Raw genomic sequence first — 22,421 nt, forward strand, 5'->3', positions numbered from 1 at the left:
TATAAAGATCAAAGGGATCTGATAAAAATGGTGCAGAGGCGTATTTTATCAGAATATGGTCCCAAATCGGCCTTAGTATCATTTTAAAAAGTTCAGCTGTTTTAAGCACATAATCACAAGAGCCACCACTTAAAATGAATAAACTGTTGAGCTTTACATCTTCTATGTTTCTATCTCAAGGGTTCCCATTGGGAGCTGTGAACATGCCACACCTTAGAAGCAGGTATGTTCAAAAGTAGTTTAGTCTTTTAAGTGTCCCGTGCAGCCCTGCTTATCGGTTATGACTCAATCCTGTAACCCTGCCCAGCAATAAAGCGTCACATTCCACCTGCCAGCAAAGAGGAAAGGGACTTTCCTGTCCTCCACTCCCTTTTTACGGCTGCATGTCTGGTATTTAATCAGAAGTGTTTCCGGTGAAAAGTGCGCCTGAGTTCCAAATATACTGTAACTGACTCCACAATTTTGTAATGAAATACCAATGGACTGATGGATTTTAAAGACAAGTGACAAAAATAAATGTCATTGATAAAATGACAGAAAAAACAAACAGATGAGATCGTAGAAGTATGTCAAAAAGAAACTGATATTTATTCAAATAAATACACACATGACACACACTGAAATAATTTAAATGACATGAACAGTTTGCCAGTAACACCATATTCTGGAAACAAATAAATTAACATCGTGGTTTTAGGAGTCGTTTCTTTCCGGAGAGCAAACATGAAATAGTTTTGACAGTTCGTGAGTTCAGTCCTGTGTGGTGGGGTCTGTAAAAGTGACGCTTTAGATCAGTTGCCCCGTTTCTCCGAGAACTTAATCCCGAACAATCCTTCATCTCTGGACCGGATGACCTCGTCTTCCTTTTGGTCCTCATATTATTTCTGTATGGTCCACAATGGCACTGTGGGGGATTAAAAACATGCCGTTAGTTTAAACTTAAAAAATATTTTTGCTGATTAGTACCGCGGCCGATTTTATTTTTAGTATATATGACTCATATTTTTATTCATATATTGTGGCAGCCATGTTTCATAATGTGTCTCTCACCATATTAGGAGTAGTTCACTGCCGGCGTTCCCATGGCGGCTCAGGGCGCTCTCGCCATGCGTCTTTCCTGCTGTCCCGGCGACGCACTCTCGTTGTCCTGTCTCGTTTTAAAGTCCTGGATGGCTTTTCTGTTCTGGTAATCAATCAGGGCCATGGTGATCACTGCGTTCCAGCAGTTCTCCTCTCCGGAGCACCGGAAATCGATCTCTTTATTGTCTGTGGTCACGATGGTGAAATAGACGAACTTGCCGGTGCGCTCCACGCAGTCTACTTTCTTGATGGACTGCAGTTTGAGCTCCTTGCCCTTGGAGCGCTTCTGCGTGTCGGGGTAAATGTTGAGACTGTCCGTGGTCAGGACGCACGTCTTCCTCTTCCAAAACTGGAGTAGGTTGTCGCTCCTCTTCTCCAGCTCTCCCTCCTTGAGAACCTGGCAGATCTCTGCCGCTGACATTTTCATCGTTTATGTTTGGCACGTTTGTGAACCCTCTGCTTTCCTGCTGGGTCGTCCAAGCCGCTTGTGGAAGGATCTTCTCTACAGATGCTTTGGTAATCCAGAGTGTGGTTGTGAATGAACCAAGCTACCAGAGGGCATTTATAGCACGCTCTGGCCTCAGCCCTTCCCTCTTGACGTCAGATGGTTGGAGAATGCATCAACAGTTGCCGCTGGAGTAATTCAAGGCTGTGTGTGGGCGGATGCAGGGGCGCGCGGGGGGGGGGGGGTAAAGAGGAAGTCCTAACTTGAACCTAATTACACTGGCTGGCAACACGTTAATTAGTAATCCACATCCTACTGCGGAGATTAGTCTAAGTATTTGCCCAGTCTGCACCGCGTGATTCAGTCTTATATTACCAGATGTGCACACAGAGTGACTCTGGGCCATAAGTCTGACCTCTAATATCAGCTGTAATTTCAGAGGAAGTTAAGTTCTCTGTTAAGATTTAAAAATCAGCCCTTTTCCTCTTTATGACCCTAAACTGTGCCAAGTAGGTTCTGTGCCACCCTGCTCTCTGGTGATCCTTTTCAAAAAGTAATACTTAGACTAAATGTGCTTCAGCTCAGTAGTGTTTCATGTAAACTTTGCTATTCCTGTCTGTGGATGTCAAAACAAAAATAAAGCATTTTTACCTCAGGAGCAACACCAGTGAAAACATTCTGTGGTATTTAAATGTAGAAACAGCAATTCAGTGTGAGGTGGTTAAGTTAAACTGTCTCACAAGTTAGAATCAAATGTTGGTGAGTTAGCCCACAGACTGTTGGCTTACTGTTGATTGATATATAGGTGTGTGTGTGTAATTTCTTTTATTAGCTCATAAAACTAACTACAAACTATATTTGAATTTAAAAATAGACATTCTCTAGTTGGGGCCTGCTTTGGGAGGTGATTCATGGTTTTGATAGTTTCATCTTGGGGTGCTGGTTACTAAAAATGAAAGCTATACCGCATGACTGATGGAATTTGATAACGTTGCTAAGGTGTGTCGGCTCTGCTATCACCGTATCTCCTGCCACTCCCAAGTTGTGCTTCTTCACCAACCGACCAGTCACATGACTGACTCCGTCCTGTTTCTTCATGTCAAACAGATTTTAGCAGACACTGGATACGTATCCCTGAACCCTTGGAGCCTGTGTGACTCAGCAGGAGGAGATGGTAAGGAGGCAGATGTCATCGACTGTTCCACGTAGCCTGTCCTGTCCCCCTGGGGCTTCAGCCACACCAACACAACACTGACCTCAGTTCATTCATCTCTGTGTGTGCGTGTGTGCATAACTGAAGAGACGCTTATAGCACCCACTTCAGGCTCTTCTGTGTTGACTTCTCTATCTGTCTCCCCTCAAAGACATTGTGGAAACATCTCCCCTAAAGATAAAAAATGTCATGTGTCATCACCCCTCATCACTGGGTCTCTAGTGTTGTGCAGTAAATAGTCGGGGGACCATATGGACATAAAAATGCTTTGTGTGGCCACGATTTACAAGCCTACCAAAATAAAAAGGCCTCACACATCAACGTCACCACAATCATTCAGATCTGACAGCACCAAAGATGTAACTACGTTAAGAAATTTCAAACAGATCAACATCCAGTGTGTTTTACAATTGCTGCGTGAGTATATGAGGATGTGGTGGTCAGTTTAATCCTCTGACCTCAAAGAAAACAAAACTACACGTGTACCGAGTTAGCCAGCTTCTGTTTAGTGAAAAGGTTCACCAACGCCTCTTCACTTCCTTTCCTCTTCCTTTGTTTCCAGGCCTTTGCTTTATGTCTCTGAAACATACATATATGTGGGCTTTTTGTTTGATGAAGTAAAGTGGTGGAGACTCACAGGCGTGCCCAGGCAGTGACTCAGGGAGCTGCAGAGCAGCTTACTTTGGAAGAGTTTGCTTGCCTAAGGTGGGCCAGGGGTTTGGGTGATGGTTTGTGGATGAGTGTGTTGTGTCAGCCTGTGTGTGTAAGGATGACTGTTTATTTTACAGCAGGGTTGGGGTATAATAAATTATGCTCAGCAGCATTATTGTAGAGTTTTTAAAGCACGAAACTAAACTCTAAACTAAAGCCCTGAACTAGGATGGAAGCAGACATGACCATACTTAAGCACTACACAGTGTTTTCATCACAGAAAGTGGGTTTGGTATCCCTGCAATAAACTCTCCACACAATTACACACTGCGGAGAAGTGTGAATACATTCAAAATTAACAAGCCACATACTGCGACTGCAATGCTCGAGCCCCAGCAAAACTCAAATGTGACATTGTGTTCCTTGTTTCTCAAGATTGTGGGAAAGTACAAGTATTTCTCGAGGGAACTGAGGTTTGTGACGGATCTTGCAGGTGTGTTGTGACAACCTCAGGTTCAAATCAGTGCACTCCGGTTCTCGCTGTCTCCGCAAAGACAAAACAAATCCCCCAGAGACATATGGGGAGGAAGTCAGATAATGAGAAAACTACAACAAGGGAGGAGGGTTTTTGTCACATAATGTGGGCAAGAAGATTAAAAGAGCTTTAGGTTTATTGATCTTTTAACCTTGTTTGCTTCAGTGTCATGCAGCCTTGTAGCCACAGGCGCATGGGTGTGACAAGACAGCAGGTGGAAGGACCAGAAAGACCCAGAGTTTGGTAGTCATGTCAAGACATGAAGCTGCTGAGTTTAATGTGAGTCACAACACAATGAAAAAAAAAGAAATACAGACAGACTAACTGAACCCTGCTGCAACTGATTTGGACTGAAAATAAATCAGCACATGTTAGAAATCTCCATTAACAGCAGGTTGTGTTCCCTATTGTTGAACTTTAATTAGAGATGGAATAACTGAGTTATGACCACTGGAAACAAGAAGATTATTGATGCAATGATTTAAGTTAATATATCATTAATTATAATAATTATTTTAAACATGCATTTTTTATGTCTGTATTTCATTAAATCACGTGAGTCTGTCAGTTCACTTTGTTATAAATCAGCCATGGAAACCAAAAAACTTGGCTATGTTTTGATCTGAATTTCCAAGAGCTGAAGCTAAATGTATGAGGCATCAATTATTGGTGCTATTAGCAGTTATTAACACTAAGAACACATATTTAGAGAAGATGTACAAAGTGTTTTATCTGTTGGGTCCAGTTGGGTGTTTATCTGATGGACATGTTCTTTCTTTGCACTTGCCTGTTAACAGAAAATGGTAGCTTACAAAGTCCTTTTTTAATTTATTTTGCATATATCTGTGCATTGGTAAAGGTAAACAAGTGTTCATGCATTGCATTTGTGTGCTAGCTTGTGAAAACCTCCAACGGACAGGGAACTATACATAGTCAGCCTAACAGTGGGAACCAGTATGGATGGCTGCTTACAAGTACAGCAGAGCCCACAGGTAACAGCTGCATACTGTGACACGCTGATGCTTTGGCCTGCCGCTGGCACACACACACACATATACATACACATAGATGTACACATAATCATCCTCTTCTGCTCCTTGGTGACATGCCCTTATGATGAGACTCCAGAGCTATTTGAGGCATTGTTCTGATAAGCCCTCTGTGTGTGTGCACGGCTATGCTGGCATTCAGCAGCGTGGGAAAAAGAACAAATGGTTGATGAGGACAGCGTGCAGTCAAACACAATGTTGCACGAGGAGAACAATAAAAACAGACATGGCTGCTGTTCGTACACATTACGCTCTCTTTATGAACTGGACAGGGTCATGGCAAAGAGTTATTATTACAGCAAGAGACTCCTTTCTGTTATAGCGCCTTTAAATAAGATGACATTTGTTATGAGTTGAGACTATATAAATGGAATTTATTTGGTCTTTTTACTCCAGCAAATGTAAGATTCATCAGATTCATCCCATTCATAAATTCCAACAGGGAGCAAAACACGTTGCACTAAATTTCCTGCTCACATATTACAAGATAAACTGGCGTGAACAATGCAGCGTAGGATAACCACATTTCCTTTATGCACATCTCATGAATGGATAAGTTTTATGAGATGCAATCTTAGGAGTCACTTTATTCTTGCCAATTTTACTCCATGAAGAATGACAGGTATGCAATCCTTCTCTGTGGCAGGAGTCTAGCATTCACTCAAAGCCTGCACAGCTTCACTGCAGTTTATATGATAAACCTAGAATCTAATCTGTGGTAGGAGCCGAATATGTGAACCAGACTTGAGAGTTAAACATTTATATCTTTTGGGTTTCTGGCCTAGTGCTAAATCTGACACATGACTTTGGTTTGTTTTAAGACTTCTTTTCTTTCGAAACAATTTGATCTTGTTTTTCAAGGAAGTGCCACAGTGTAACATAATCTGTGTAAAAGCATGAGAAGATAATGAACGAGTGAGGAAATTCCATTTTACCTGGAACTAACTCATACCATATTATCATTCAGTGCAGAAGTTTTTATTGTAACAAAAAGCCAGTCACAGATGTTAACGTTCAAACCAAAACAAAAGCGAGCATGGGGCAGGATACAAATTTTACATACATTTAAATCAACCATGGCTGCATTCCTTATGTAACCTGATACCTGTTCATGTTTCCCACGTCTGACTGACGGTTTTATCCGTGCACGGAAGTTAAGGAGCGTGATTCAGGTTACAAGCGCCACACCTAGCTTGCCATTCATTTGACGACCCATTCACAAATCCCCACGGAGGAGCGCAGCCCTGTTGCTGTGCTGTAACTGGGCGTGAGGCTTTCTTTCCCAGACATACCAAGTAAAAATGTGATAATGCAATAAAAGCAAAGCAGATTAGCTTGGTTATAATGGCCATTGTTTGTAATCTAACTTAAGCACACACAGATAAATGTAATTATGCCTTTAATGTGAGAGATTGTGCAGAGCTTTCTGATAATCAGCTGCATTAAATTTGGTCCTTGACATTATTTTTTCCTCTCCATTCTATCTGATGCTTCTTTGTTTTATTCTGTGTGGTCCTGCTTTGTGGACAGCTTGGGTTTGTGTCCTTGCCGAGTCTTTTTTCTATTAGAGCTTCTCCCCACGCTGCCATTCTGCTCTTCCTCCCACAATGACAGAGATACGCCAGTCAGGTACCAGACATGCTGGGATAAACTCCAAAATAAAACAAACAAAAAGAGAGAAAAATGGTTGTATTTTGGCCAACAGCTGTCAACCCCCCCCCCTAGTTCCGTCACCTGACGCCCACATGTGACACTCAAACACAAAGCAGCATTGTGAAGCCTAGGGTGATGTGTTAGTCACAGCCATGTTTAGTCTTGCTCTGGGAGGAGAGTGTGCCCCTCTCTCGTCCCTTTAAATGATGGCCTGCCTGAACAGTTTCCCATGAGTCCTCTGTGCAGTGTGTGTGGCAGGCCTTGATTCTGGATTGCAGGTGTTGTCGGTTGGCACTTTGCATGTTTTGTGTTGACTCATTTCCAGATCCTTGATTTGGTTTGCACACATTATTGCCCCTTAAGTTTCTGCCTTAAATTGTGTCTTTTCTTTCTTTCTTTCTCCCTCTACTTGTGATAACCCACATAGATTCATTCCTTGATGTCTCGTGTTTGATTGCAACCTCTACTTGATGTTATTGCTTTGTCTCAACCTCTGTAAACTTTTGGATTTTTTTTTTTTTTTGACTGCCACTCATTTTTGTGTTTTTGGCAACTCCTCTTCTGTTCTAGCTGTGATTGTATGACCTGTAGTTGCGTTTTAAACTTTACATTTTTCCTGCACTGAATGCATTTTCTGATCGTGGGCCTTAATGACAAGATTGAATATCCACTATCTTCATAACTCAGCTCTTTCGCTCATGATTGAGCTTTTTTCTGCCAAATTCATAAGTTATCCATTGAAAAGCTGGTTTTGTGACACTGGGTGTATTTGAAGTTGCAGGGTTACTGTGTAAACTCGTAAGGTGATTTCCATGATTGAAGATTGAATGTCAAAAAAGGTATAATGTCACAATGTTAGCTTAGCAACCTAATAGTCACTATTTACCACTGAAAAAGTGGTGACCATCCACGGTCATCCAGTAGCAAGGACAAAAAGTTAATGAGAGTTTCAAAGATTAAAATGTCTCTGATTATATCTTTGTCTGTACTGAGAGTGTGCAACACCACCAATAACATCAGATCTAAGAGGAAATGGGCTCTTTTATCAAGGCTCCAGTTCAGCTCATTCATTTTTTAACACCAACCCAGCACCACCAGCATAAAGCGCCTTTCTAATCCCTTGTTTCACTCTCTCTCTCTGAAACTCAGGCTGGCTCACATCACTTCCGAATAAGAGAGGACGACACAGAACACTCCACACAGACAACTTTGTTCAGGCACACTTGTATGTGTGCTCACGTACACGTAGGAACGCTGCCAGTACCACCTTGAGGCCAAGAGTGGGACGTTAGGTGCAGCTGCAGCTCAGAGTCAGACTGGAAGAAGACTGCACCCTTTTCCCTTCAGCTAGATGATGAGGACACGACGGCAGGAGATGTCAGAATAATCTGAATGCTCCTCTTTGTTCTACGGCTGCTAACATGCGCAACTATCCATCTCCCTCAGAGCTCTCTAAAAGGATTTCTCTGTATTTGTTTGCTGTTAAGAAGTTAACCATCCTCTCAGTCCTCCTATCAATGTACTGTATGAATATGTGATTAAACAATAAACAGCAAAGCTGCAGTAAGCTGATAAACCTTCACTGTAGCTCGAAAAGCTACATTTACCTTGGCTACCATTTTTAGATTCAAAAGTTACTTTTTATTGTTAAGTAACAATAAAATCTGCAGCCATCATAACTCCACTGTGGAGTTCCACCTCCCTGGCCTAGTTCATGAAAATGCAGAAACAAATGGACTCCTTGTTACAGTGAGGTGATCCTCAAACCCCCACGCAGCAGTCTCAGTATGAATAATGTCTTGTTCACAGGTCTTGAGAGCAAAATCCCCAAAGTTACAGTAGAGACTTCAGTCTGTGGTTTGTCTGCTTTGAAGGATGGAAAGATCTGAATTCACATCTTATTCCCTTCATGCATTTATTTTAGCACCTTTTTGTCATCTTGGTGTAATCCAAAATGTTGTTTTCCTGCCGTCTCACGTTGTCGCTTTTATGCCCCGATGAAGAGAGGCATAAACACACATAGCTGTAAGTGTTGTTGGATGAGTTGACAGGATAAGAAAGCACCCATGTCAGCACCGTGTTGATATTCTCCTCCAGAAACTTCAGAGTCCTCAGCCATTATCACCCACAATGCATCACAAGGATTTCACAAAGGAGTGTGCATGCTTTCTCTATCTGCAAGACAGAATTCCACACTAAGTGGTTGCCTTTCTTGAGGTTGGACAGACTGAAACCACAATTCCTGCAGCCTGGATACCAAACTGCTCTAACATTGTCACTATGGTGTTTGTGATGGACAAAAGGCTCAGCTGATTTGCTCATGTAGAGACTGCAACTGCATGCGCTGCTCAGAGCTTTAGTCAATCATTTGCAAATCATCACCTGATGTGTTTTTAACAGCATGGGCATTCACCTGAGAAAAAATACCAGAGCACATAAATCACTCCACAGCAACACCGGGTTGGACATACAACAGAGCAGCTTCAGTAGCAGGAGACAAAGTGCTTAGCTCTCCAGGGACATTTTTAATATGTCACGAGGAACCTGTGTGCTGCATGTCAAATTTAGGATGTGTCGGTCACATTATTATCAAGGAATTTTGCACCACTCTGCTTTATATTGTTTCAGTTAATTTAGATTTGTGGGGATTTATTCATGCACAGCATTTCAGTTGAGTTCTGGACTTTGAGCCACTGCAACACGTTGATTCTTTGCTTTTCAAGCTACTCAGTTGTAGATTTGCCGATATGGGATTAAGCCCAGCTTTAACCGTCAAACGGATGGCTTCACCTTGAGTTCATGGTCGACACGACTGAGAGGTGTTCAGATCCCGTGGCTCTAAAACAAACCCAAACCATCACCCCACCAACAGCATGTTGATATGACATTTAGCTTTCCCCGAAGGTAGCACTGTGTATTGTCTCATCTGTACAATAACTTGAGAAGGGTGTCATGCTGTAGAGATTTCTCATTGTAATTCTTCCTAGCAAGCCATACTTAATCATTATTTTTCTGACTGTATTATAATATGTCTGTAAAGGCCTGTAGAGTCTGAGATGTCGCTGTTGAGGTTTTTGAACTTTCTCTGAGCACTGCATGATTTGACCTTGCAGTTAATCTACTGGGATGTTCACTCATGCAAAAAAAAAAAAAAGAAAAAAAGGCAAGTCTTGAATGCTTTCCACGTGTGAATAATCTTTTGCACCGTGAACTTTCCAAATTGTTTGCAAATTTCCTTTCCTCCTCCTGATCGTAACGCATCACAATCTTCCACATGAGCAAACCCCCAAACACTTGCTAACTCAAAGTGCATTTGATTATCAGCACCTGATTCTCTTAATTCCTATACAAAATAAAAAAGTGGGTTACCTGTGTTCCTGGCTAAACCAACACAAAACACAAACACACAAAGGACAACGAATTTGCATTTCCATGTCGCACAACTTTAATAGAATATTTTAACTAACTGTACAAATTGAAAAGAAATATTACGCAAGTAACAAATTGTGAATAAGAACCAGTTAAGGCCATTGCTAGCACACGGTCCAATGCAGTAGGATCTGAAGACGTCAACCGTGGCTCTGAGATCTGTCTAACAAGATCAACAATCTTTTTTTAAAAAGAGAGAGAGAGAGAGGGGTGGATAATATTTTGCTGTCAAGTCCTTTGATGATCAGTCATCAGGCACAAGCGCCCAAAACAAATGGCCAAAATCCCAGTTAAGTATATAAAATACATTGGCACCTTCTCCCATTTGTTTTCCCACTTTCTACCGATTCAATAAGTAGACAATAACAAATACTTATATATTCTGAAACAACTTTAAATGCTGAATTAGATTACACTGTGTTAACGACAATTGGCAAACAATTTAACGAACCAGAACAGCGTCTTTCATTTTGGCTTCTTGGCAACAGAATTTACATTTTATCCACACTTTGTGTCCCAACACTGACTCTAAATGACACTTGTTTAGCGCAAGATACATACCAGAAGTGCCATCTTATAAAACAGCCACAAAAAGCCTAGGGGTGGGCCACTGCTTAAATCTGTCATTTGTGAGGAGAATATTCAGACTGGATGTGAAGCCTGGGCTGGGGGAAATTCAAGATTCTTTCAAGTTTTGTCTTTCATGTCAAACATTGTAATTTAAAAAAGTACTCTCACCAAGCTGTTAAAACAAGAGCAAGGAGCATTTCAGCGGTGACTGAAGAAAATGGAAATATATAACCACATGCTTGTCTCGTGATTGTAGTTAGTGTGCTCAGTGTAAATGCTTGTTTACTCCACTACAATCCGAACAAAAGAGAGCACTATCAATGCAGAACATGAATCTTCAGTCTGAACATGTTTTTAAAATAAAAAAAACAAAAACAAAAAAGTAAACGACAACAAAACAAACAAAAAAAAATTGGCAGTATTCACGTTTTGTTAACCTGCTATGCTCAAATAAGCTTTGAGCCTATAACTGCAGATGGGCCTTAAAGCGTTCCCCAAAATGCACCGTATCATATAGCTGCATGACACCAGAATAAATAGTCCAATGACATGACAATGAACATTTAAAAAAAGTAAATTAAATTGTATGTCTCTTAAAAAACACTAAACAAATGATAACAACCCCAGTGAAAGATTAAGTCAAACTTGTTCAGCAGTTTCCTGGTAAACTCACATCGTGTTGGTGTTTAAAAAACCCTGAGTAACTGACCGATTTCCATGAAAACTAAAGTTTGGGATCCAATCCTTTTTGCTTATTTTTAAACTCTTTCATCTAATAATGCTCTGAGTTTGGCAGTAGTAACCTACTCCACATTATTAAAGACAACTGTTCCTATATGATGCCATGGCAATTTACATAGAGTCAAGTCACTTCTTGCTTTGGGCTGAAATGAAGCCAAATAAACGGGGCGAGATGGGCGCAAGACAAAAGAAAAAGAAGTCATGCACATAGTAAAAAACGCAGTTTGGTTTGCGTTCTATTGCGTTCAGGTAAGAGTTTGTAAAAAGGCGGAGCCTGTACAAGTAGTAGGACTTGCTGATTGGTTAACAACTGATTTGATGGACAGCAGGTCTCCACCTCCCCTGATCACCAAGGTTACTGCTGTTTGCACTCAGCCGGCTGGGGCTGTTCTTTCTGCAAGGAACAAAGACGAAAAAGAAAAAAAATGAAACGAGACAGGCAATGAAACTGCTCAACATCAGCTAGCTAGAAAGCAACTGCTCAAGAAAGAAAGCACCTTGTTTGGTACAGCAAAGGGAGGATTGTTAGAAACCTGGAATGGGTCTAAAGCAAGAACTGTAAATAGATGGAAACCAACATGACTAAGAACAGAAGCAATCTACTCAATATGTAAACTGGGGGTCCTAAAGAGGTGGGAATGTTAACAAAAATTAAAGAGGTAAAGAAGAAAAGGAAAGCAAGAATAAACCAAAGCCACTGGACGAGCGAGTGTGATGTATGTGGGACGCCATCCTAATTTCTCCCTTACCTAGAAATGCATGGGGTGAGAATGTTTGATTATGCCTGTAAGGGAGAGGGGGTAATCCAGGGGAGGGAGAGACAACAGTATGATGAAGTTAAAACATTACATTAAAAAATAAATGATAAAAAAGCACAGTGAAACATTGCTATTAATGAGCACCATGAAGCAAAAAACAATGGGTGACGAGGTGGTATCCGGGAATGGGAAAAAAGATAAAATAAAATTTAAAGAAAAATTTATAAAAATAACACTACTAACAACCAACTTATTACATGTTTTCAGGACACATTGTTTATGTGTTTATGTGATAGTCCAGTGTGATGGAGGAAGTATGGAGTATAGTGATCTTAACTACACCATACTTCCTCCATCACACGTGATTTTTTTTTTTTTTTTTAAATTTAAATCCGATAGCCTGAAAGAAATGAGACGTAACCTGTATGAACAGGTCACACAATCAGTAGTTTTCCAACACAGGACATTATACAACTGCACTGCAGTGAACAGATGACTCAAGAGAAAGTAATGGTCTCCTAAAACAGCTACTTGAAATATTGAGATCTTGAGGCTCTGGTGATAAAATATATAACCAGTGTCTCCTAGATAACCAGAGCTTCCCCAAAGCAGTCTAACAACATTGAGATTGTTAGGACTTCAAATTGAAGCCAAATCCTGACAGTCAGGTTTGTGCAGCCTGTGCATTTACAAGAGAAAATTAGAAACCAAAGTCAAGGAACTGTCATATTGTTTTTAAGGCAACTGTTTACATAACAGGACATTGACACTCTGCTAAAGTAACTCTCAGCAGGACTGCAACACAGCTACAGATGGAAAAAGGATCCAAAGAACTCTGCTTTCTTCACTTAGTAAAAATGCTAAAAACATAATAAGAATAGCTTTGCTATTGTGTGCATTACAAATTGGAGGCACAAAATTAGAGGTTCCTTTAATCCTGCAGGAGTTTGCGGACCCTCATTAAGAACAGAGTAAACGACACTCCTTTACATGAACATAACAGTGATCAAGCTGGTGCAAATCCCACACATAAGCTTGTTTCTACCACTGACAAAACATTTTACCATCCATATGCCAAACTTATGGGATATATCAAAACTTTGACTTACTAAATTAAACTTTTGAGGACCTAACGGTTCAAATTGTGATAATTTACAATGATAGGGAAGGAAGTGTAGGGTGTAAACCGACCTTGGGATCAAAGTCTCCCTCATCATCATCGTCATCACCTTCCTCATCTTGTTCCTTAGACACAAACAGAAAAATGACACTTAAACATGCAAGAAATACTTAAGAAAATTTCACATTTATAGTAACTAGTATAATTTAAATGTTTTGAGGTGGTACACTTTAATCCCTGTGTGAAAGTCAGGGGCATTTCTTAAGATTTCAAGTGTTTGTCAGTGAACAAATAATTACCTCCTCTTCTCCCTCCTCCAGCTCCTCCTCTTCAAACTACAAAAACAAAGAAGGGGAAAAAACCCAAAGCCATCAAAGTCAGTCTGCAAATATCCAACTTCTGACTTCAGTTTTTTATATGGTCGTGTCTGAAAGTGCATGCGTCTGAGGCAAAAACTCACGCTCTCGTCATCTTCCAGGGCCTCTCCAGTGAAATACAGCACTGCTCTGGGAACTATTCTTTCACGGAAGAAATGACCAATCTCAAAGTCTGTGGCTAGGGTGAACTCAGAGTCTTCATCCTATAAAACAAGAATAGAACAGAGCGTTATCACGCAAATCTGACAGATTGAACAGAATGTAATACCTAAGAAATGGTGCAATAATGCCTTTATGAAGAACATTTCAGCAACATTATACTCACCATTTCTCCATCTGGTGGAGCTGCAAAGAAAAAAAAATATATTAACACACTGAATCAAAGCGATGACAGAAAGGATTTAAACGGGACGAGGTAAAAATAAGATTCATTAAAACAAAGGCCAATATCAATGGAAAGATTTATGGGATTAGCTGAATTTCACATAAGGTATGAAGACCCAGTAGGTTATCAATGACATCACAAAGCGAGGTTATCATACACAGGAAGTGACAGCCCATGAGCAAACACTTGTGCTCCACCACGCTGACTAAAAGCGACATCATCTGATCCTTCCTGTTCTTTGAACAATTCTGTATTAGAGGAAACTGAGACGTTACACTTAAGAGGCTGTGCTCACACTGGTCAGTGTTATGTACATCTGAGGGGTCAAGTTTTATGGTACATTATTATTTGCAAATTTTGTACCTGTCAGGTCAATATTATCATGTTTACATGACAGATGATTTTTTACAAGTTTAACAGCAGAACCCCAACAGTCTTACACTTTAAGATTTACAACTAGCAGTGCTAGTCTTGGAAGGAAAATAGAAATTTATCCAGAGATTTTTAGTGAAGCATGCGATTTAAGCGCAACAGTATTTTTGGTATATAAGACTATGCATGTAGGGCTGCAATGAATCATCAAGTAATTTAATTATCACAAATTTGACACAAATTCTTTCCTTCGATGTTTCGTTTAATGCACAGCTCTGTAGCGCGCCAATGTGTTAAACGTAAATGGGAGCTTTTTACCCATATGTACAACTAAAAACAAACCTGCAATACAAACTTATTAAGGAGCAGCATGTGAATAAAAAAAACTTTTACAACATTAGGTCAAACAACCTCCAGTTTTTAACAAAAATACCAATAACACAACATCAGCAGTGATGATGACATTGACCCAGTTTAACGGAATCTCTTTACACAATGCAAAGAGGAAAGAGGCAGAGCCGTTACAGAGACGGTGAGCTCAGGGTGAGCAAAAGAAAATGTGTTTCTAGCGTCCAAAACAGCAGCGGCGTTTCTGTGATCACCATTAAAAGCAATACTAGGAAAAAAAAAGCTAGCAGGAGTCCTTCATCAAAGCACCTGATCAACAAACTCTGATGTGAAGAAAGGCAAACTTTGTAGCTGTTCCATCCACCACCATCTGTTTAACACAGCGAGAAATCCACAGAAAATATTACATTTTTGTGATTTATATCGTTGTCAGGACGATAAATGTCTTATATCAGGATATGAGATTTTGGTCATATCGCACAGCCCTACTTGGACTGTTTGAGATTATTTATATATTTTTTGTATTTCTTTTTCTTTAAAAAAAAAATTATCTGTATAGCATGTATACAATCAAAGGGTTTAGTTGTTCTTATTGACCTGTGTTTTATCTCTTTATTATAATATTTATTATTGCTCATTAATGAGACAAAAGTACTTCTTATCCAATTACTCAATAAATTACTTGATTACTAAAATAATGAATAGCTGCAGCACTATATGCATGACACTTGGCATAGTTCAGGTCTGCTTATAAAGAAGTCCCACGCGCACACACGCATGCATGCACACACAAAAAAGACTGTAACTACTGAGAATAAGCTTCCTCCTAGGGCAGATGGAGATATCAAGCTTTATATTAAAAGTTGTATTCATTTCATGCTGAAAAACGACATGTATAGTCAAAAGCCAACGTTTTCTCTGGCAACTATTTACCAATAAAAATTTTCAAGAAATCAAAATCTTGATATGTCAATGGGGTGCACAGCAGGTAAGTCACATGCAGCATTTGTACATGTTCACATGAGCTTTGAATGATAGCCTATCTACTAATGGCCATTCTGGCCAAAGAGCTGCACACCCAAGCACACTTGACAAGGAGGTATTTATATCCACTAGTCATACACCAAGACTATGACCGAACTAGTAGGGCAAACATTGGTGCAGCCAATGAGTAATCAGGTCACCTCCTCAAAGTCAGAATAAGTCCAGGCATGTCAGAGAGGTAAGCTGTCTATACAGGAAAGACGACACAGTCATTGCAGGTGTATCCTGCCCTGACTTAATGATCTTTTGAATAAGAATATCAAGATTTTTTTCAAGATTTGACTAACTGACACTTTATTATTCACCTGATGTTTATTCAACTGAAACTGACCTGCCTTGTTTTTAAATGAGGCAACTGTTTCAATAAGGTTGCCTAATATTAGAATGGTTTGATTTGTTCATTTAAATTAAATTAACACCAAATTAATTTAAACTCAGCAAGCTAAATGCCTTAAAAAAAAGAACTTGGAATACAGTTAAGATTGTTTAAAGAACCCAGAGTGCCAGCTCTGTTAAAATTAGTTATAAATAATAACATCAATAAACTACATGATGTCATTAAAAGGTGGTGGTTACCTTAAACCTAAAATTTTTAATTATCTCTTTATCAGTCATTAAAGTCACTGTTTAGCATCACAGTAACAAGCCTTTCAAGCTGGAAAATAATGGTAAAACCAAAGTTTATAAAAGTCCCAAAGCTGACTAATGAACAAAGTTCAGCTTCAGCAGCAACAGCTACACTGACTGATACACCTACTCATGGCACTGTCTGAACAATTTAAAAAAGTGAGTCTGCTGCCACCTGCTGTTCACTTTAGTTGAATACATGATTAACAGCTCATATTATGTGCTTACATATTTTTAAACTACTTGCATGTAAACAGATGCTACCAGCCCATTAAGTGTACCCATTTCTTGCAACATAAGCAAATTTCTGAGTGGAGGTTTGGCAGATCTGTACACAGTTCTCAACTTGTGGGTTTTTTGTTTTGTTTTGTTTTGTTTTTTTAAGAGAGAAGTATCTTTGAGAGTTCCTGAGAAATCCCAAACATTATGCGTGTCTGTGTGCTCTCACCTTTAACAGGATTAAAGAAGTTGAAGAAGGAGTCATTGGGGACCTGTTTGGTAACAGTGCGGACAGTGCCACGGCCTTTATGCTTCTGCTTCTTCTTAATGGTTTTCACTGTCACGTCCTTCCCCTTGTGCCAATCTATCTGACAGCTAGAGAGAGGAAGTATAAAAAAGTGAGAGGCGGCAAAAAGCAAATATGCAAGAAAAAGGCAGAAGTTGGAAGGCCTGCTAAGAAGAGGTTGATATGTGGGATGCAGAATCAACAGATTTATATAGAAAATACAAAAAAAATAAATAAATAAATACATACTGCACAAACCACACATCTATTTCTGAGTTAAAACTTAACATCACATGTTTACCACAGTTTGACAAGCATATGTATTAAGCTCTGGTTCTCACCCCTCACAGTCAATGATCTCTGGTCCTTCAAATGAGAAAGGATCTGAGGGATCAGGCTCTGACTTCATCTTGTAGACCTTAGTGAGAACTGCATTGTTGAAGTAACCATTGGGCTCAAAGTGGAACCCTAATGTAAAACTCTAAGAAGGAACAAAAGGATAATTTAACACACCGACTTAAATCTTGCCCAAGTAACTAATGATAATCGACCATAATTACAGTCACTGGCAGACACTGACCATTGGCTCTCCTGGCTCAGAAAACTTGACTTGAATATCTTTCAGGTGTTTTAGGATGGGCTCATCATGCTCCTGCCACGAGATTAACAGACAAGTCAAGTACTATTGATAAAGTAAGTGAAAAGGGAGAAGAGGATCATCAGTCACTGAAATGTACCTGTAGCATGTCACTAAGCATGTCCACACTCTTGAATATAGTGAGCCAAAACTCAGGGATGCCTTTTGGGTCTTCTTCTGGTGTGGCTTCCTCTTTCTTTGCATCCTCAATAGCAGCTTTTTCCTTTACTTCCTCCTGTAAGGAGTGGACAGAGCGATAATCAACACTCACTGTTCACAAAAATCTATATTTAGTTGCACTAAGATCATGATTTATTACCAAATTATCAGACAGTTCACACTGCAGCAAGATTACATTAAAATGTGGTATCAGGTTCTAAAGGAAAATCAAATTTGTACTTACAGCTAGCTCCTCCTCTTCGTCTCTGTCACTCTGCCACTCACACTCCTCGTCTGTGGGTTCCACTGTTCCTGTGACGATATCTCGTCTCTGTGATAGACATTATGGTGAAGTTAAACATTTTTAACAGAATTTTCAATATATTGATGAAATATAACTATGCAGGCAAACGTTCATTTGGCAAGCGTGGATTATTTTCAGCTCGCAGACTGACACCAACACCATTTGAGAGAGAGACTGACACACACTCACACGACATGCACACAGGACAGGTGCAGCAGGATTACAGCTGCCAGTCTCCAGTGTGATTAAGAATGGCAGACTTCTTGTCCCTATCTCTGGAAATAGCCTTGACTGACAAAGGACAGTCGACTACTTGCTGCAGCAGTTTTCAATTTAGCACAATGGATGCAGCCTTGCTGACCTCTGATTAGGCCAGAAACACTTAAACACCCATTCGTATAGGAAACACCACAAGTGATCCTTACAGATTTGTTCAGTTTTATATTTAAAGCTAGCATTTACTCTGTTTGCATTAACACATAAAGAGTAAAGGAAAATATCTGCCTAGTGTTACGTAAAATAACTTTAAGGAAATGTGTTAATAAAAACAAAATCTGTTGTACCTTGTCAAACAGTGGCTGATAGAGAGCGGCATACTTCCTCTCAAGCTCATGAACCTCCTCATAGAATTTAGCCTCTATGTTAGCACATTGCACCTGTAGTCTTTTCAAGGCATGCACTCGCCTCTTCACTGCTTTGGGAAGCATGCTATAAGGGAAGAGAAACATAACAAAGGGTCATTAGAAAATGATGAAGGAAAATGTCTTACAAGAAAAAATGTAATCCTAAACATTTGTTGAGAGTCTACAACGAACTAAATCATGTTTTTGGTTTTTAGGAGATTAAACAGTGATTTTATTTATATGTACAGCATAAAAAAAATCCTATCAGCTGTAGGAAATTACTCAATAGTGTCAGTTATCAAATTCATCTGCTGACTGGAGCAAGCCAACAATCCAAAAACTGGTTTTGTTGTACATGTGAAAAGTTTTATTTTATGCCATGCATAACAGCAGACTAGTTCACTGTACTGAATAATTTTATATGATTTTACATTAGTGATTCTGCATTTTTGAGCATGCTGTCCAAATGGAAATTTAAGTAATTTGCAAACTTTTGGCTCCTTAGTGTCAAATGCCAAGAAAAATGTCAATGAGATATGTTCTGTGCCACACAAAGGTCAATGCAAGGGGGAAATAAATCTTCAAGAATTATTTAGTTACAATTAGCCTTAATATGTTTTAAAAGTTGCAATTCTCTTGAATTGACATCTACAACGCTCAATGATGTGAACAATAAATTGTAATCATGAGTGTTTTCATTTTTTAGCATATCTAAAAATGTAATCGAATCACAGTTCAGCTGCACTGACCTTTCCAAGAAGTGGAAGCTGACAGGTCTGTCCACCTGCCCACTTGGATTTTGCATCCCTTGATCCCCTTTACCTGCCAAACCAGCATACAACATTAGTAGAGATGTTCATCTCAAAACTGTGATAACAAAAATGTGTATTAAATGTAATTACATGTAATATTACTTTAATATTTAGCCAATTGCAACCTTGTTGTACACAATATAAGGTAAACCAATCAATAAAACAACAGCCAACAAATACTGTGAAATAATGGACTAGTTAACATCCCTAGCCCTTGTCTTGGAATAAAGCAGTTACTAGCAATATAAAACCATGTTTGATATGGTTTTATAGTAACAGCTTAAAAAAGTCCACAGACAGCCAGAGAGAGAGAGAGAGAGAGACAACCTCTCCACTCTCCTATTTTATTTATGTCTTATGCTTTTATGATTCTGCAAACTTCTTGCTTTTATTCTACTGTGTACAGCGACCTTGAGTGTTTTGAAAGGCGCTTTCAAATAAAATGTATTATTATTATTAGCCAAAACCTTAAGTCCGTTAAGAGAAATGTTATAGTCAATGGTAATAAAGGCAGTACAGAAGTCAAACAATGACAACAATGCCCTACATTAGATCCCATTAGAAGATCATTTTAGATCTTCAAAGGGGAAATCTCAGTGGAGTGCTGATTTGGAAAAAGCTCATGAAAAGGACATTTGTAATATGCATAATGAGGATCTGAATTCATTTTTCACAACTTTTTCTAACAATTTGCCAACAAATTGCATATTTGAAATAATAATTGCTGGAAGAACTGGCATTAAGACTTTTTTTTTTTCCATTGAGTAATGGAAAAACTTACTAAGCATACATACCTTTAACAACCAACAGGTACAGAGTCAAATCAAGTAAACAAATCTCATCAGATGCATTACTTTAACGTGGCCAGTGGGAAAAATATAAAAATTATTTTTACCTTTATTGGCTTCCATGACCAAGTGTCAGCTCCTCCCTCTGTTTAGAAGTATATGAGATTATATAAGCCATGTAATCATCATCAGCAATTAAAGTGAGTAAGTAACTTATGGAAGTAACACCAAAGTGAATGATGAATACTGTCAATTGTATCTCATCAGTGAGTCCTTGTAAATTAGAGAAGCTACTGAACTGCCAAAAATAACCTGCGCTGAAGGCTCATAATTAAAACCGATGCAGAAGAGTGACAGGCAGACCAGCTGAGCTAACTTTCACCGATCTACAGCAACAGCGGTGTTGAGCAAGCGCAGGCCGATGACGCATTGACATGCTAACAGCAGCTGGGCTAAGCTATGTCAACCAAAGTTAGCATCTCTCCATTTTCAACAAGTGTAAAATGACCAGCGCTGGTTATGGCCATCAGGGAACCTCTGGGCAACATCTAATGAAAGTGGACGCTAACATCACCTCACTTACAAACACATAGGTGTAATCACTTAGTATGGGCGTGCCAAAGATCTGACAGCAGCTAACCGGGTTAGCCAGCTAGGTAGCAAGAAACTACAAGCCAACGTGCTAAGAACAATGCTTGGGCGAGGACAAAGTGTAAGGGTTACTATTTTAGACTGTCGCCAGTTGGCTGAAGACAATCAGAATGGGGAGGCAGAGCAGCAGTGCTGTACAATTCCATTATGTATCTCGACGGATAACGGTACAACAGCTAGCCACTACCGACCGCATTGACAAGCTAATACCAGCTAGCTTCGGCTAGCTCGCGCGTGAATTAAAAACACCAGAGTCAGACAAAAGTACCGTGAAGACAGTTTACCGGCGGTCCGCCGGGCTCATTAGATAACTCCGGCTGCAAAAGTAATACTCCAACATGGAAACATATGCTAAAATTAATGACAAATCTTTGCTTACTGACTGTTTCAGCAGTCTTACCTCTATATGAGCGGAATCTCGCCAGGCGCGTCGCTCACGCGTATTCGCTTCAATCCGCACGCCCGAGCGACACACATGCTCCAGCTTCTTGGATTCTGATTGGACAGCCGGTGAGAGCGAGCTTGGTGCTACATTTAAGCACTGCGTTGCGAAAATGTCATTTTTGGTAACACCGATCACTTATCTACCTTCACTTGTGCTTCAGTCATCCAGGGTTTCTTAAACAAAGAAGTGTTTTCATGATTAATATGTAATCTAATTCTAGAAACCCCTGTCAGGGTTTGATAAAAACACAAACAAACAAACAAACAAGCATTTCTTGAGAGTACATCTTGTGTACGTGCAACACAAATGCACAGAAGATAATCATTTCATACCAAAAGACTTGTTTTCTTGTCAGAACAGTGTCATCATCTTCTGTGCACATTTGTATGTATGTATGGGGAAGTTAAGCATGCTCACAGGATCATTACTTTTAAAAATGCAAATGTTCTTGCATGCACAAGTTCTTATCTTGCACCCAGAAGATAACAGCTTGTGGAACAAGGAATATAAGATTTGCATGAAAACTCCTATACATAGTGTCCAGCCTGCAGATGTTTCATTAGACAAGATAAATACTCTCTTGATAAATGCTTTCTGATATGATCATAATGTCTCACAAGAGCCAATTAAAAATCCCACATTGGTGTCTGTCCTGGCCTGAGTTTTATTTGATGGATATTTGGAACCATTTCAGCCTTCATTTACACATCACATGGCATAATGCAACCACAGTTTTGAAAATTTAAGGTGGCTTGTAGTTTTAGAAATCTATGTTTTAAATAGTCCAGCATGTTTATGATTGTATATTTCAAAGCTGCATTTAAAAATCATGTGATTTCAGAGGACAGGTATAACTCAGGTTATCAGTTTTGGTGAGTACTTTCGGATGTAATTAATAATGACTACATTTTAGGGCACTTTAAGTCTTACAGAATTAAATGTAGGACTTTGCAATAGGAGAAATTCAAATGTTTTGGCACAAGAGACAAGCAAATTCAATTAAATTCTAGTGAGTGTTCTGAGTGATTGGCCAGATCACGTGTAGACCACAAGAGGGCTTCATATACTCATTTTGTCAGAGACAATGACTCTTTTGGTAT

At 39.5% G+C, this 22,421-nt stretch overlaps 2 protein-coding genes across 5 annotated transcripts; both read right to left on the reverse strand.

Moving 5' to 3' along the window:
• Window positions 1-565: 565 nt before the first annotated feature.
• Window positions 566-1,728, reverse strand: phlda2 (pleckstrin homology-like domain, family A, member 2). The gene is made up of 2 exons (XM_084932955.1): window positions 1,051-1,728; window positions 566-904 (listed from the first exon to the last, which is right to left on the reverse strand). Exon 1 carries the CDS (start codon window positions 1,505-1,507, stop codon window positions 1,091-1,093), a length of 417 nt encoding a protein of 138 aa, XP_084789081.1. The 5' UTR covers window positions 1,508-1,728; the 3' UTR covers window positions 566-904; window positions 1,051-1,090.
• An 8,319-nt stretch (window positions 1,729-10,047) lies between these two features.
• nap1l4a (nucleosome assembly protein 1-like 4a) lies at window positions 10,048-21,352 on the reverse strand. 4 transcript variants are annotated; one of them, XM_084932953.1, is made up of 15 exons: window positions 21,277-21,352; window positions 20,333-20,370; window positions 19,375-19,447; window positions 18,566-18,710; window positions 17,943-18,029; window positions 17,640-17,774; window positions 17,483-17,554; window positions 17,244-17,383; window positions 16,846-16,991; window positions 13,947-13,966; window positions 13,705-13,824; window positions 13,544-13,579; window positions 13,316-13,369; window positions 12,116-12,150; window positions 10,048-11,760 (listed from the first exon to the last, which is right to left on the reverse strand). In XM_084932953.1, exons 2-14 carry the CDS (start codon window positions 20,346-20,348, stop codon window positions 12,145-12,147), a joined length of 1,050 nt encoding a protein of 349 aa, XP_084789079.1. In that variant the 5' UTR covers window positions 20,349-20,370; window positions 21,277-21,352; the 3' UTR covers window positions 10,048-11,760; window positions 12,116-12,144. The 4 variants fall into 4 exon arrangements, with proteins under 4 accessions (XP_084789079.1, XP_084789076.1, XP_084789077.1 ...); XM_084932950.1 differs by lacking the exon at window positions 12,116-12,150; XM_084932951.1 differs by lacking the exons at window positions 12,116-12,150; window positions 21,277-21,352 and adding an exon at window positions 21,161-21,270.
• Between the last annotated feature and the right edge of the window lie 1,069 nt (window positions 21,353-22,421).

This window comes from Perissodus microlepis, chromosome 7 (genome assembly GCF_051167445.1).
Source record: "Perissodus microlepis isolate ML-2025 ecotype Zambia chromosome 7, ASM5116744v1, whole genome shotgun sequence".
Lineage (NCBI taxonomy): Eukaryota > Metazoa > Chordata > Actinopteri > Cichliformes > Cichlidae > Perissodus > Perissodus microlepis.